Genomic DNA, 15938 nt, shown 5'->3' on the forward strand with positions numbered 1-15938 from the left:
AGGAAGGAAACCAAATTGAAATAATAATGAAAGTGAGAAGGATGGAGGAGGCCTCATCTCTCCAGACACTCCACTTACCCCCAAAGGGTGGGACAGGAAGGGAGTAATCAAAGATGGGAAGAGCTGCCCCCAGACTCAGGAGTATTTTAGGTGGACAATGATTTAGGATAAGGACTTAACTAGAAGGGACCAGGAGCATCACTGGTTTGACTAAAGAAAAGGGTTTTTCCCACGTGTTTTAGGCTTACTGCCATTCAGCTTGACCCTGGAGCTCCACACCACATTCTGCTCTGCCCTCTCAGACAGGAGTAATGTCATTTCCTTAAAGGCGTGGTCCCTGGGGCATTGGAACTTCAATCCATCAAAAGCTAACTCATTCATTCCCCCTTATTTTCCAGTGAAATAAAACAAACAGGAGGAGTGAGGTCTAATGCAACAGTTACGGAAAAGGAGAAGGAAGGAAAAAAGGAAGGAGAGGAGTGAGGGAAAGAAACGAACATAAGCTCTAGAAAGGATTCAGAACAAGAGGAAGGAAAGGGACCCCATAGGGTCACACCAGAACTATGGGGCCGATACCAATAGATAACAGGAACGTGAAGGCTTCATACCCCTCAGATCCCCTGGGGACGGCCCAGTTGCTCCCCAAGTTTTCCCATAATTCTAAAGGAAGGCCATTCTCATTCTCTAGGAGATCTCGCAGAACTCCTCATCTCAACAATTCAACCCAGCTGAGCTTCCCTGGCATTTCCCACACAAGTCCTTGGAGTGACAGGGCAAGCTGGAGAAAAATGAAGCATCCCTCTGAGAAGTCTGCCTTTGCCTCCCATCGCTCAAGGGGCGTGCTGCCTTAGAGGAAACTGGGAGACTTCTCAAGGAATCTGCCCCCAGAAATGCCAAAGATCGAGGCCCGTTTCCTTCCTTGATTGACATTCCTCAAAAGCGCTGCAGGAGCAGGTTGCTAGATGGACAGCGAGTCCTTAGCAAACATCAAGGCCAGCGGCGGCGAGGGCTATGGAATGCACCTACAAACCAGTATTGACCAAGGGAAGGAAGATGGGACACGGGGGTGGGGGGAAGAGGATAGGGAAGGGAAGAGAGAGAACCTTGAAAACAATTCCCAAAACAAAAACTGTTCAAAATGACATTGGGTTGGTGCCAAAGAAGCCAAAAAGTCAGGGCTAAAACTAACTTGAGGCTGGCAGTGACTGTAGCAGCTGCTGAAATCCCTGATCTCCTGGCCAGAGGGGAAGTTGCTGGGTGCCAGCTGAGACGGAGCAGGAAAGGAAAGAGAATAGAATTAGGAAGAAATGCACGCATCAACCACGTGTGTTTGTGTATGTGCACATGTATACCTCCCAGAGACCGCAAAATCTGACGCAATTCAGGAAATACCTCAGAGGGCTTTCGGTCTTCATGTCTGGAGCAGGAGTTTCTCCTGTGTCGAGATCTGGACTGCTGGGACCAGGTGGTGGAGAGGCCTAAAGGTATAAAAATCCAAATGGGAGCAATGAAAAACTGTACCAACTGCCCGGTGTCCAGAGCCCCTCTGCAGGACCACCAGACCACCGCCTTCCTGGCCCTGAAATTCCTGAAATTCCCATCCTGCCTGCGCCAATCCACCCTCCTTGTCCCCTCCCCATGGCCCATGAAGAACCTCTCTCTCTCTCTGTCAACAATTAAATCATTGTCTTGAGTTTTCCTAATTTAAGGGTCTTGGAGATGAGGGTCTAAGGGGGACTTTAGGTCAGGACTTTTAGAAGTGAACTGTACTTTATATTTCCTAAGTTTCCTAGGATACAATTCAATTCAAAAAGTATATACAAGATGTTCTCTAAGTCTTAATATAGTTTAAAGCTTTAGTCTGGCCATCTTGTTTGTGTGCACATGCATGCATGTATATACACATATGTGTGTATACCTCCAGACTATATACAGAGTATATAGTAGATATATAAATACATATATATATATATATACACACATATTCAAAATGTATTGCATAAAATTTAGTGTATACAATGTTATGTTGTACATTATATATAGTATCTACATATCTTATGTATATAGTATAATTTCATATATATATATATATATATATGTATTGTGTATATGCACACATACATATTTCTAAAAGAAAATCCCCCTAGGATACAGTCCAACTCAAATATCTATTTGTAAATATATATGAACATACACAAGCTTACATAGCTGTCTCCCACACTTCAAGAGCAATCGGATCAGAATCCTACAAAGGTGGAAGACACCTAAGAGGCTCTCTGATACAAGCCCCTCATTTTACAAAGGGTTTTGAAACCTAAGATCAAGTGCCCTTGCTCAAGAACCCCAATTCCGCAAGAGGCAGAAGGGAAACAGAATCCCTCATGAGTGCTCCTTCCAGTCCTGCTCCCAGACGCCTCCTGTAAGCTTCCACTCTGGCCCTTCTCCGGCCGCTTCCGCCCCAAGCAGCAGGAGAGGCATTTCCAAACCCATCCATGTTGCTGAGGCCCAGGAATGTCTGTCTGGCTCCCTGATATACAAAGGTTAAGGATCATTACTGATGTATTTTTTTTTTATTATTTTTCTCCTCCACACAGGTGGTCTCCTTCCTCCTTACAGATGTTAACTCTCTCTGAGCAAACAGCTGCATGAGGTCATGGAATGGTGGGAAGTCAAACTAAGCCACTTACCAAAAGAGGAATGACGGATGTCACCCCAGACAAAGGTCAAAATAAAGAGTAGGGAAATAAATCACAGAGGGTGGGTCCAAGAGAAATTCAAAAGATATAAAAGCCAAAAAAAAAAAAAAAAAAAAAGGAAGCTATTTCTGACTTCCAGGAGTTGACATCCCCAGGGATGGCTCCAACAGTTTACAAAAGTCACTGGAGCTCAGAAAGGTCCCATGCTCACCCAACTGGTAAACTGAAAAAGGGAGGGTTTCATTTCCAAGCCTCTGATGCCAGGTCAGCCCCAGCACACCTCCCACTACATATCCTGCCCTGCCCTTCAGCTAAGAGCTCCATTTCACTTAGTGAGAAGGAAAAAAATATTTTATTTGACTTGTAGGAATGCTTTTTAAGTGTACCATATCACTGTGAGTAGTTGTACCAAGAATTATTATCCCCAACCTATCCCTAAAATATAAAATCCAAACAGAATAAAAATAAACACTTGGCTTATGCTAGAACAGGCCACCACAGACCCATTCCAAGAGATTCTATAAAGCTTTGAATATAATAAGCAACCACCCTTTTGAACTGCAGCCTTTTAAATCCTCTTCTCTGCTCTCTTTCTATTAGAACCCCAAGCTGCCTTGCAGACCCAGCACCCCTTTCCTCCTCTCTTCCTTCTCCATTCTATAAGGGCTTCTTTCTGCTAACACATCTGCATCAACTCTCAGGAGTATCTGGATGACAGATTCGGGGTCCATCTCCTACCTGGGCACTTCTGACCGTCACCCAGGAAGTAAGGGCTGAGTTGAGTGTCAAACCTCAATCTTCTGACTCCAAATCCAATAGTGCCCACGGAGAAAGCCGGGGCAGTCAAGAAGCACGCAGGATGAGGATGTGATTTAAATTGGGGGGGGGGGGGGCGGAAAGAAAACCAGAGAGGATATGAAGTAAATAATGAATGAAATAATCAATTTCAGGAATGAAATAACCACTCCACTGAGGTATCTGTATAAAAATCCTGGTCGCCCAGGAAAGCTAAGTTTCCCAGGAAAGACACAAGCAACCAGGCGGCCCAATGGATTGCGAGCCGGATCTGGGCTCAGATGGACATGAGTTCAAATACAGACAAGAGTTCAAATACAGACAAATGTGTCCCTGGCCAAATAACTTGTCTTCCTCTGCCTTAGTTTCTGCATCTGTAAAATGAGAACAATACCTCAGAGGGTGGCTATAAAGATCAAACAAGAATATTTATAAAAAACTCTGCAAACCTTAATGCTGAATATATGTCAACTAATAATATGGAACCTAAAGGAGTGCCCCTTAGTAGTGGTCTGATTTAGGAGCTTGGAATTTAAACTTATACCACTTGTACAGGGACCACCTTAGCATTCCTTACCCTTCTTTGCCCACCCTGAACCTCCTCCACCTGGGGAAGTCAAGGGGTCAACCAGTCTCTTCTCACAGCCACCTTCCCCGTGTTCTGAATTTCTCAATAACTGGCTCTTCTCCAGTTTCCTTAAACACTGACCCAAGTAGTCATTTGTATGTTCCCTCAAAAATAAAAAAGGGTGGGAGTAAAAAAGGGGCAGAAATCCTCAGTGAATGATTTGGTCCAACATGAAATATACTGATGAAACCACTCTGCCCATGAAACAAGATAACTTGTCACCCAAAACAAGGCTCCAGGGACCAGGATATGAAGGAGTAAAGTACCCAAGGAACTTGGAAAAATCATGAAAATTTAAAACAGATTCTCTTCCTCCTGCCAGGTGGAGCCATATACCAGAATTTCAAAGGCCCCTTCAGCAAACCCATTTAGTGGGCATAGATTGTCCTATCCCTTCCTTGTTCCATCCACCTGGAAGTAATTTTCTGCCTATTGAGAAGGTAAGATTTCCTCTTTGTATGACTGAAGTGGCAATTACTTTTTTGATTTCTAAAATCATCTCTTGACCAGATCTTCTAAAATTCTTAGAAAAGTCTGTTTGTGTTCCTGCTCTGAAAGAGATAGAACCTAATATACTGAAAGAATGTTTCTTACCATTTGTGTAACCTCAAATTGGGCAAGCCACCACCTTTCAGGGTCTCAGTGATGATGAGGCTGGACTAGGAGATCTTTAAACCACATTCCCTACCCTCAGTAGGTGATGAATTCACATGTAAATAATCCAAAACTCGAGACTGCAACACCAAAGAAAATGTTGTCTCTCTTTCCCCCACCCCCCTCGGGCAAATACAAGGGAAAAAGGAAATAGGGAGCTAATGAAGTGGGTGTTTGGAGCTAGAGGCTGCTGATAGAGCCAGGGTTAAAAAGAGTATTGGTGCTATTCTCTTGGGCTGTGGTCACTAGCTTTTCTTGAAAATTTCACTTTTTTGGGAAGAGATGGAAAAATATTTTCTGTCACTTAGAATCACTGCAGCCTGAGAATAAGATATGGGTTAAATGAGGCTAAGGAGCAAAAAGAGCCAGAAGGGCTATATTCAGACATACCAGATGAGTAAAGAAAAAAAAAAAATCTACACACACACGCACACACACACACACATCAAATGAGAGAGTATTTACATAGTACTCTAGAAACCTTAACGCACTGTATACATGTCAGCTAAGAACATGGAGCCTAAAGCAGAGCCCCTGCTAGAGCAGACCCCACTCTAAACAAGCATCTTTGTCCTGCTCCCTTGGGGGTTCCCAGAGTTGCTTCAGGGACAGTGCCTCTAATTTTCTCACAGGCTGTCATGAAATTCTCAAAACATTTTCAACACAAAACTAATTTTGATTCACGGAACTAAAAACACCCACTCACAACAACCTCCAAACCACCAATGCGACTTGTAGCATACTATTAAGGTTGTCTTGGGAGATCAAATGATTTAAAGTCCTGGAATCCTTGACTTTGCTTCAACTGCATCCTTAACCACTTGTTACTTCTAAATCCAAGATGAAGATGGTGAGTTAGGGTTGGCTTCCTGTCTTGGCTCGGCCTGGGGAATACAGACATCCAACGATGACAAACTGAATTAAGAGATCAACGTATGAGAAATAAGGCCTTGCTTTGCTTTCCATCAACTACCAGATGTGAACCAGGGGCTCAGAAAGTTCGGTACAGACACCTGAAATTGGGCTATCAGCTGTCTGGGGCCAAGTTGCTTAGGTGCTGGCCCAGTTCAAACATGAGAGTGGTATTGGCCACAGATTCCTGAGCTGGATCTTGGAAGACAGATCCCAGATTCTTCTGTCTAGGCTCAAGGGACAGAAAAGTAGTCTTTCCACATGCACTGTTTCTTTCCCTTCATCACAAGAGGTCTTCAGTGGGATGTCCCAGCAAGAGGCTGTAAAAGGTTTAGACAGTGGATAGACACACAAGGAGAAATCTTTGAGACTTAGATGCAGGTATCAGGGCCTTTGTCTCTCAAGCTGCCAACTCTGGCCAGTCTGGAGCAGGTAAACCAAGATACAGCCTTCTGGAATGTTAAAGAACGTCAAGATCACCATACGTTCCTGTCCTTGGACTCTGACACAGAAAAATTCCTAGAGTGAATTAGCTGATAGATAGTACATGGCTTCCCAAAGTTAGAAACTCCCTTACATGTATCTCCCTAAAGTTGTTTAGGATGTTCCTGTGGGAAACCAGAACTCAGGGGAAATCTGTATTTTTAGTCAGTGACTATTGGAAGGTTCACAGAACTGAAAGATTTCAAACTGGAAGGGACCCTTAGAGATTATCCAGTTCAATCCTTTCAGATGAGAAATTTGGGGCCCAAAGAAAGGAAGCAATTAATTAGCCAGAGGAAGTAATTTGCAAAGGACTATTCTCCCTTATACCCCATGCCCATCCTACCACACACCCAGTCAAGCAAGTTTGAGATCAGGAACAATCTAGCCCAACAGGACAGTATTAGACTATTGGACCTAACAGAGAAGACCCTTGACCTTGGATAGAGCCAAATCAACCATACTTTTAAATTTCTCCTACATGAATGGAGTGATGCTACATTAAGATTCCTTTCTAAAAGAAAGTAATTTTAAGCAGTATAGTATCAAACTCAAATAGAAATGGGCCCCATGGGGCAATCCACAAGATGTAAGATTTTCATGGGACCAGAGATCTAGCACTAGAAGTGACTGTAGGTGTCATCTAGTCCAACCCCTCCCATTTGAAAAGCAAGGGCTCTCATGCTGAGTAATCTAATATAAGTTATACATATTTATTCACTGTCTAGGGGAGGGAAGAAGGAAGGGAGGAAGGGAGAAAAATTTGGAACTCAAAAACTTACCAAAAAAATGATTATTGAAAACTATCTTTATAAATTGTTGGAAAAATAAATAAATTTATTTTTGAAAAGACTGAAAAGCTAGTAAGCATTAGAGATGGGATTTCCACCCATATCCAGCTCTCCTTATATGGGGAAAAAGCCCAGATACTTTATTCAATAGCATCAATTCACCTCTACCTTCCAAAACTTTTTAAACAAAGGCATAAGAAACAGATGAGACTAGAATGAATTGATATTGGCACACATGGAGGGCAGACCCGCCCTGAGAGGCTCACAGATCCCACGGAGCCTTAAATAAGAAACGGATTCCCAGAAAGCAGAAAAATTGAAAACCCTCAGGGCCTTTTAGCCTGGCTCCTCCAAGGTTTCCCCAGCACCTCATCTTCTTCCGCCAGAAGTTCATGACAGCCGGCACCACAGGCCTCTTCTTGGGAAATGAGTTCATGGATTCTGTCACGACTGTGCCAGAAACAGCTAGAGCACAGGAAGGCACAGGCCTGGGCTGCCAACCGAAGCTGCCCAACAGGTCTGATAACAAACAATCTCAGGGCTGGGCCCTCCTGGATCCATGGACACAACACAGCCACGTAAACCCTCAGGGTTCCTGAGTCCAAAACCTCCCATGACATCCTTCATAATAAATCCCTAATGCTAATCAGGAATTTAGGGAAGTCACCGGCTTAGATCTTCTTGTCTGCTCATCTCCTCAGGGAGGACAAGGAGGAATATCATGGAGTCCACAAGACATCAGAACTGTGGAGTTATGGGACCTGGATTCAAATTCTGACTGCTGCATTCTTCCTATGTGGGTCTTCAACCACTTCAGGTTATAGATGTTGTGGTTGTTCAGAAGTTTCAGTCTTGTCCTTCTCTTCATGATCTAATTTGGGCTTTTCATGGCAAAGACACTGGAGTGGTTCGCCATCTCTTTCTCCAGCTCATTTTACAGATGAGGAAACTGAGGCAAACAGGGACTATCCACTGAGCAGATTGAACTAAATGGCTTCTATGTCCAACTCTCAATCTATGACCATCGTGAATAAACCTAAACATAAGAAGCTCAGGATTGGGTAGACTCACCTCCATCTCTTAACATTCCCCAGTTTCCTTAAAAGTTCACCTCAAATGCCACTTTCTACAAGAGACCCTTCTTATTCACTTTGTATTCATTTTTTTTTATGCTTAGAGGGGCATATACTATTTCCTGATAGATTGGGGCAGGGGTTGGTTCATTTTTGTCTGTGTATTCCTATTGTCTTGCCCATAGGTGCTCAGTGGTTGGCTACAGGGGAATAAGTGGAGGTAAGGAAGCTGATGCAGGCAAACAGCTAAAGGATGAAGAGGTCAGTGAGTGTCAGAAAAGAACAAAGACTGAGTTATTGTGGCCACCCACCCCTGCAAAGTTACTGTGAATAGTGGAAACATAAGTATTTAAGTCAAGAATGTCCAGCAGGCTGGGCTGGCCTTTGGAAAAGAGGGTCTAAGAGGAAGACATTGGAGATGCAATTCTCTGGAGAGGATTATACAGTCGAAGCTGAGAAGGATCTAAGGTTCAAAGCCTTATTCACAGAGAAAGAAAGTGAGGACAAAGAATGACTTGACTGAAGTCAAACCCTAAGTCTTAGGGACCAGAGTGGGAATTGAAACCAGATCCTGAGAGGCCAAATGAGAAGAGGATTCTTACTAGTGGCTCACCCTGTCTCCCTTCAAGGAAACAGTATGGTGCAAGGATTGTGGCAGATTACAAATGGCAATTGTATACATGCAATTTAATTCAATCAACATTTATTAGGCACCTATTAATTTAAGAAAATCCAAGAGTGGGTGGAAAAGAAAGGAAAAAGAAAAAAAATCCCTGTCTTCCAAGAGATTCCAGTTAAGTAACTAGCATCTGTGGATATTTTTCCCCAAAATAAAGCAAAAAGGGGAAAAAATTTAATCAAAAACTCTTGCAATGCTAAAGTTCATTTTAATTAACTGCAATAGCTTCACTTTGAGGAACAAGCTGGGAATGGATACATATATACATATATATAAAATAAAAGAATAGTGCTTGGGTACCAATCCTAATCCTGCTACTTGCTAGCACTCAAGGCCACACAAGTTCTTCCCCTGTAAAAGGAGGAGTGGACTATAGAACCTCTGAGACATTCTAGGGCTCAAAATCTCTGAGTCTGTCATCTTTGTTTATCTGAAGAAGGAAGAGTCAGAAAGAGGAGAAGAAAATCCTAGGACTCAGAAGTTCCTATTCCCTGAATTTAAGGGCTAATAGCCTGAAGGAGCTAGACCAGTTGGTACCAGGAGCTATTGTAATGATAAAGAAGCACGGCAGCCAACAAAAGGGGATAAAGCTGTCTAGGAGTAATTTAAAAAGATCCAGGAAATTAAGTTCCCTTTAAGTAGGATTCTAAGGAAGAAAAAAAAAAAGTAGACTCCTCCTCGAGATTTGATGGTCTTGCATGCAGCAAAAGGCAGATGGATAACCCCAAACTTCCCAAGTCACCCTCTTCCACTTCCGGCCACCCCAGCCACCTGCTGGAGACATAAACTGGTCTTGCTGGAGCCGTCCCTCCTCTCCCTTTCATGGCCTGCTGTTCACCAAAGTTGAGCAAGGATAGATTCAATTAAGCAGAGTTACAGATAAACTCAAATTCCCCAGGAAAGAAATGAAGAGTTCCCAGGGTAGAAGTCTAGGTGTAGAAATGGCTGTCTCTACAAAGGCACCCCCTCCCACTTGGATCTAGGGACACCCCAGCCTCAACAGAACCCCACTTGGAGGAAAGGGGAGGGACCCTTTTCACACCTTTAAAGGGTAATTTTTTTAATGTGTATTTAAATCAGACTTTCAACCATAATATATTTAGTTACTTCCCAGTCAATGGACATCTACATTATTTCTACAGTTCTATGTCCCAAAGGAAGAAAGAGAAAGACAGAGCCACTCCTCTCTGTAGAGAGACAAGGGGCTACAGGTGTGGCTTGTTGTACTGTATTTCCATCACTTTTGGATGGATTTGTTCATTTATTTTTTTTTGTTACAAAATACAATTCAAATGGGAGGTGGCCATATATTGTGAAATCATTCTGATGGCTTTTTTTTTAAAGCTATAAACAAAATATATTCATGAGTTTAAGAAAAAAAACTCAAACCTCCCTTTAAAGAAGCATACCTACCAAGCTCTCCCCTAGGAAATTTGAGAACAGCCAAATGTTGTTTTCTAAGAAAATAAACCACAAAGGGCTTATTTCCCTAATTGATGGAACAGAATGAGGATTCTGACTGGTAACCAGCAGTTTCAGAATAAAACGTGCAAATCCTCTGGGTGACTCGAGGAGGAACTGAAGGAAAAGCTAAGTAACCACTCTGGAAGACTTAACTCAACAGAAAACAGTGCTGTGTTTCAAAATGGTGGCAGTGCCTTGGAGTCTACTCAAAGTAGATACTAAAATGATTGAATGTTCCGTGTGCCGCTCTACAAATGTGTTTTTACTTCCCACATGAATGCAAACATTTGCCAGTGATGCCAGGAACTAGAGTTACTTCTATGAATCTGTGACTCCTCAAAGAGAACACTCCCATCAATGACCTAAATAGTCATCCAGCCAGCTTCCTCACCTAGAGTGACTCTGGTCTATATGCTCCTGTAAATTCTCCACAGGGAGTGTATTCAGCATACTGAGGGCCTTCCTCTAAACCTCCTGGTTACCAGGGGAGATCACAGGCTGTCCCTCACTTTCATTTTCCTGTAGTTTTCTAAGAAAATAAATCATTGGACTTTCTTCCCTAGGGTTGCCAGTGAGCTGGTGACTATAAAAATTTAGAAAATGTGCAGGCACAGGTGTGATATTATTCATACCACTTGCATTGTGCCATATAGTTAAACTCTCCATAGCCCCCATCAGTCTGGTACTGTGCTGAGTAGTATGTAAGAAGCTGATCTGACTTGAAAGAAATTTGCTACAGATAATATGAATTCAAAGAATTTAAGAAACTTTAACTATCTCTCTGATGTATATTGCGACATTCACTAACTGTTATATTGCCAAATCAATGTAGATACTGCCTCAACTGGAGATGACCCCTGACAGACTGTACTCAGAAGGTCAAACTGTCTTGGTGTGGGGAACTGACAGTCCTGCTGTCCTCAGCTTAGTCAAAACACATCTGACGTATCCTGCTCAGTTCTGGGCATCACATTTTAGGAAGAACTCTATCAAGTAAGAGAGTATCCAGAGGCCACAAAGAAAGGTGGCTCAGATATCTTCAGGAATACAGCATTAAGAGGAGATTAAAGAAGAAGAATTGAGGGGACACAGGATAGTTGTCAGGAGCAAAGTTTGGAAGCTCAACTAAGAAGGAAAAAATTATAATAAGTAATAATAATAATAATAATGATTATAATGATGGTGATGGTGATGGTGATGGTGATGGTGATGGTGATGGTGATGGTGATGATGATGATGTGAGACCAGGACTGGAGCCTAGCGGTAACTGTGAGATCCTTAGCCTACAGACTCAGAAGATGCTTTTCAGATGCTGGCTGACAAGAGTTGAAAACCTCTCTGGCCAAAGCAACACCTCCTGGCTGTTATTACCTGAGACAGCCAGGTGCTAAAGTGGACAGAGCATTGGACTGAGGGCTCTGGAAGACCCCAGTTTGAATTTTGTCTCAGACACATACCAGCTCTGTGAGTTAGTAATCAATGAGCAACACTTACTTTCTGAGAACTTCAGTTTCCTCATCTACTTAAAATGGCACCAACATGGAGTTGTTGTGAAAATAAAATGGGATAATATATGTAAAGATTTGCAAAAATTTGCAAACTTTAAAATGCTTGAGAAATATAAGCTGTTATTATTGCTATTACCTGTGCATTTTTGGAAAAGTGCCTGCCCCCTCTCTGGTCTCAGCATTAGATTTGCCCTTCTAACTCTCAATTTATGATCCTCCAATCTCTGGGCCTAGATCTGGAATCTTTCCAGTTTGGCAGGGCCTGCAGAGGCTTCCGTTTTGCAACCACCAGTACTGGACCTTTACGCAGCAGGCTTTCTGATGGGTCCTTTCTCACTGACTTCCCGCTTCCTTTAGATGTCTTCCTGTCTGGGTACTGCATTGAAGTCACCTACCTCCATGTACCAATGAGGCTCAGACTCCAACTTCAGTACAGATGTAAAGGAGACAGAAAAACAAACAAACAAACCCCAGTAGAAACTCTACCTTGAAGAGCTTGGGGTAAAAGAAAACAACGGATATAGATAAAGCATTAGACACTAACCCAGGAGAGAAGACTAAATTCTGGGACAAACTGTCCTATCATACTATTGATGATGGCTGAAAAAAGTGGGAAGACTTTCAGAAGGAGGTGGGACTTCAGAAGAAGGCTGGGTAAGGGTCAAAGCATCAGTGGAGAGAGGACAGGCAACCACCTTCCCAGAAGGCTGGCCATACTGCTGCAATGTAAGATGACAGTAGACAGAGATAGTTGTGATCGTCTTTCAAAGTCTGACAGATGGATTTGGACTTGAGGTTTAGGAGATGATGAACGTTTCAGAAGATGGATATGAACAATGTTTTAAAATCAAGAAAAAATCTGGATTCAAATCCCAGTGGGCTCTCTGAGCCTGCAGCTTCTTCATCTACAAAATAGTATTACCTACTTCACAAGGTTCTTGAGATACCCCAAGAAGATAATCTATGTAAAGCATTATAATAAACCTCAAAGTGCTACAAGAAGAGTCCACCATTGCTGTCTCCAGGCCAGGTACTTATAGGAAGAATCATTATTGTACTTACATAACAGTACAAACTATACAAATCCTATGGGTCTGTTTAGGTGTACAGGGCTACCATTTTGTTTTTGTTTGGGTTATTTTTTAAGTTTCTGTGTCTTCTTTTTATACTTTCCTATTTCTTCCTTCAAAGATGGACAGAGTCAGCTTCACTTCTTAAATACTGTCAATGTGCCTGTCCAGAGCAACCCCTAAACTTCTACCCCCTTCCCACTCCCTACTCAGGTGGCTGCTTCTAATCTTGAGAGCTTTGCGATCCAACTAGAATGAATGAAAACACATTGATTTAATATTCAACAAGGTACCTGATAAAGTACCTTTAGTACTGTCTATAAAATTCAAAAACAGCTTGTGAGAAGAACCTGAAGAGTTTGCCCATAAGAAAAAGAGCTTCAATGCATACCCTTTCTAGGCTGCCTAACACTGTAGACTTTATTGCTGACTCTGTGGTTCTTAGCTATATTTCAAAGAGGTAAAATGTTACTCTATTAAAGTCAAGAGAAGTATAATCATAATAATGACTGACACTTTAAATTTTACAAAGTATGGGTTACAAAGGAAAGTTCTATTTGGGAGAGTTATTGGAAAGTTATAGCAATGTACAAAAAAGCGCATCAACAAACCATTTTAAAAGAATAAAAGTATAATAACCCTGGGAATTAGCTCCATTTTTAAAGAATAAACTGAGGCGCAGTGGTTCATTTGCTTGTTTAGAATCTCAGAGTACAATAGAGGCATAATTTGAACCCAAGTCTTCCTGACTCCAAGTCCAACATGGTGCCAAGTAAAATGCAAGCCATCACCCACTGAAAATAAATAGCCCCATCTCCATATTTCCCTGTCATAATGGGTGATTAATCCCTCTTCCCCTGCTCCCTTTTCCAACGTGCACAATTCCCATCCATTCCTCATGATGCAGCCATGCTGTTAGGAGAACCGCTGAACCCAAGGATGGGCCAATGACCTTTACAAAAAGCAGACCATGGGTATCTGTGGTGGCCAACAGGACCCCTCCCAGTGGCCTGCGGCCAGGCTCAGCTGGAGAGGTTTGATTACAGAAGTCTGTTATCTATCCTGCAGACCCCAGTCACCCTGAGCAGGCCTTCCCTGCCACGGACCTGGACTCCAAGTATCCGTTTAAAGCATTCCATCAAAAACACATTTTCATACTGACCCAAACCCTGGTGGCCTCCAAACACAACCAAGCCCCACTTACTGCCGTTGTCATCAGAGTCTTCACTGCTGCTAGGGAGCCGACCTCGTTTCATGATCTCCCCGGGAAACAGCGGGCGGCCTGCAAGGCAAGGAGATAGCCCTTAACCCAAGAGGAAAATGCACAATCACCAAGGACTGACAGCAGACATCCCAAACACACCACTCCCAGAAGGAGCACTGGGGACCTCAATGGCCAGAAACCTCCAAGAAAAGAATTCACCGGGGACTTGGGGAAGAAGAGGGGGTTAGGAGATTTGGGAAGACAGCTGTGGCTCGCCGTGTCCCCAAGGGTCCCAGCCTGGCTCCACATGTTCCTGGAGGGAGCTCCTAGACCCATTTCAAGTCTTCTATAGAGACCTGAATAATAACACCAGCTTCTTACCTGCAGACCTATTCAGAGCTTACCGGGGCCTGTATAAAATCTAAGATCACTGACACCACTGGTGGGGGGGAGGGAGTGGAGATAATGATGCTCTTTAGTCAAATTTTGTACTTTGGAAACCTGCCTTTCTGACAGCCCTGAAGGCTCCAATCACTGGCATGCCAGGAAAGGCAAGGCCTGGACAATAGTAATGCAAATTTCTCTCCTGGCTCCTCCACACCCTTTAGCTACCCATAGCAGCAGCATCCTTGCTTTTATTGGGGGGGGGGGGGGTATATCAGGTTTATCAGAGGAATGGATTCAACTTGTGATGAGCCCCCCGAACCTGCCCTGTAGCAGCAGAATGATGGACCCAGACTTCCCTATCAAGGACTACCCTTTTTAAGATGATTTGATCACTTGAGGATCTTGGGGTTCAGGGCTAAGAGACCCTAATTCACAGAATTATAGCTGGGAGAGACCTCAGGTCAATTAAACCAACCTCCTCATTTTACAGATGAAGACCTTAGGAAAAGAAAGTTTCGGTGGCCTTCACAAGGTCACCAAAGAGCTAGGACGGGAACCCAGACCAGTTCTTTGAATGTAGTATGCATTCCACTATCTTTTTACTGTAGGGATACAGTCAGAGCTGACCCCTCACCATTCACATAGGGCTGAATAAAAAGTGGCTTATCAATCTACTGTCCAAAAAAAAAGCATATGTCACACTGTTAAATTTAATCTATTTTATTAACATCTTTTCCATAAGTCTAAGCAGTTCACAAAACAATAGATCAAGTTCTGATTTGGAACATCTGCTGATTTCTATGGGGTAAATGCTAATAGTGAAAATTTAACAACTGGTTCTTGGGAGTTGGCAAGAACTGGCCATGGGCACATCACTGGATGCTGAGAAAATAGGTACTCAAAGATCACCATTAAGAGCTAGTATTTATTAAATATATCTGTTTTCTATTTAATTAAGTGTTTATTAAGTATCCACATTGACAAAGAAACTGGGTTCCCTGTTCCTTTAGAAACTGACCCTGGCAAGTGGACTGCCGATAAATAAGCAAAATGGCAGCAGGAACTTTGATTCAGGGCCAGAAAAGATCTGGTATCTACCACCCTCTCCTCTCCCCTCTTCTCTTATGGAATTCATTAAGTAACTGAGTTTCAGAGGAGTAAAGTCCTGCCCAAAGTCATCTAGCTAAGGCCTGGAAGGACGAGAAATAGAACCCACATTCACATCTTCAAGTATCCTGCATTCTTCCCAATAAAACACATGAAAGGGCAACGCTCGTGCAGAGAAAGAGGACTGTTCTTGGAAAAAAGTCGGAAACGTAAATAAGATTTAAATCCCAGCCCTGATTAACCTCTCTAAACCGGAAGTTCACAACCCCTATAAATATGGACATAAAATATTCTCGAGCTCTCTACTACATGGAACTCTTGTGGAAAAGTGTTCTAGTACCTTGAGGTTCTAGACTACAATTAGGAGTTATGATTCTGAACAGTTCTCCAAGTTCCAAATAAAAAGGACAAAAGCACCATCTCCACCAATCCTCCCTTCTAGCTAGACCTGGAAAGAGGGAGTTCCCTTCTCCTCCCACCACCAGCT

General features: G+C 42.8%; 1 protein-coding gene across 6 annotated transcripts in view; it reads right to left on the reverse strand.

The window, feature by feature from the left end:
• The window catches only part of JADE1 (jade family PHD finger 1), an 81438-nt gene that overhangs the window by 43614 nt on the left and 21886 nt on the right, over positions 1-15938 (reverse strand). For 4 of the 6 annotated variants that reach the window (XM_074229304.1, XM_074229299.1, XM_074229300.1 and 1 more), the window contains exons 2-4: positions 13958-14035; positions 1393-1478; positions 1190-1264 (exon numbers count right to left, since the gene is read on the reverse strand). In XM_074229304.1, the coding sequence (XP_074085405.1) occupies positions 1190-1264; positions 1393-1478; positions 13958-14035 (239 nt within the window). Of the gene's footprint in view, positions 1-1189; positions 1265-1392; positions 1479-13957; positions 15934-15938 lie in introns of those variants that run through there. The other 2 variants (XM_074229302.1, XM_074229303.1) reach the window with 1 other exon arrangement.

This window comes from Macrotis lagotis, chromosome 3 (genome assembly GCF_037893015.1).
Source record: "Macrotis lagotis isolate mMagLag1 chromosome 3, bilby.v1.9.chrom.fasta, whole genome shotgun sequence".
NCBI lineage: Eukaryota > Metazoa > Chordata > Mammalia > Peramelemorphia > Peramelidae > Macrotis > Macrotis lagotis.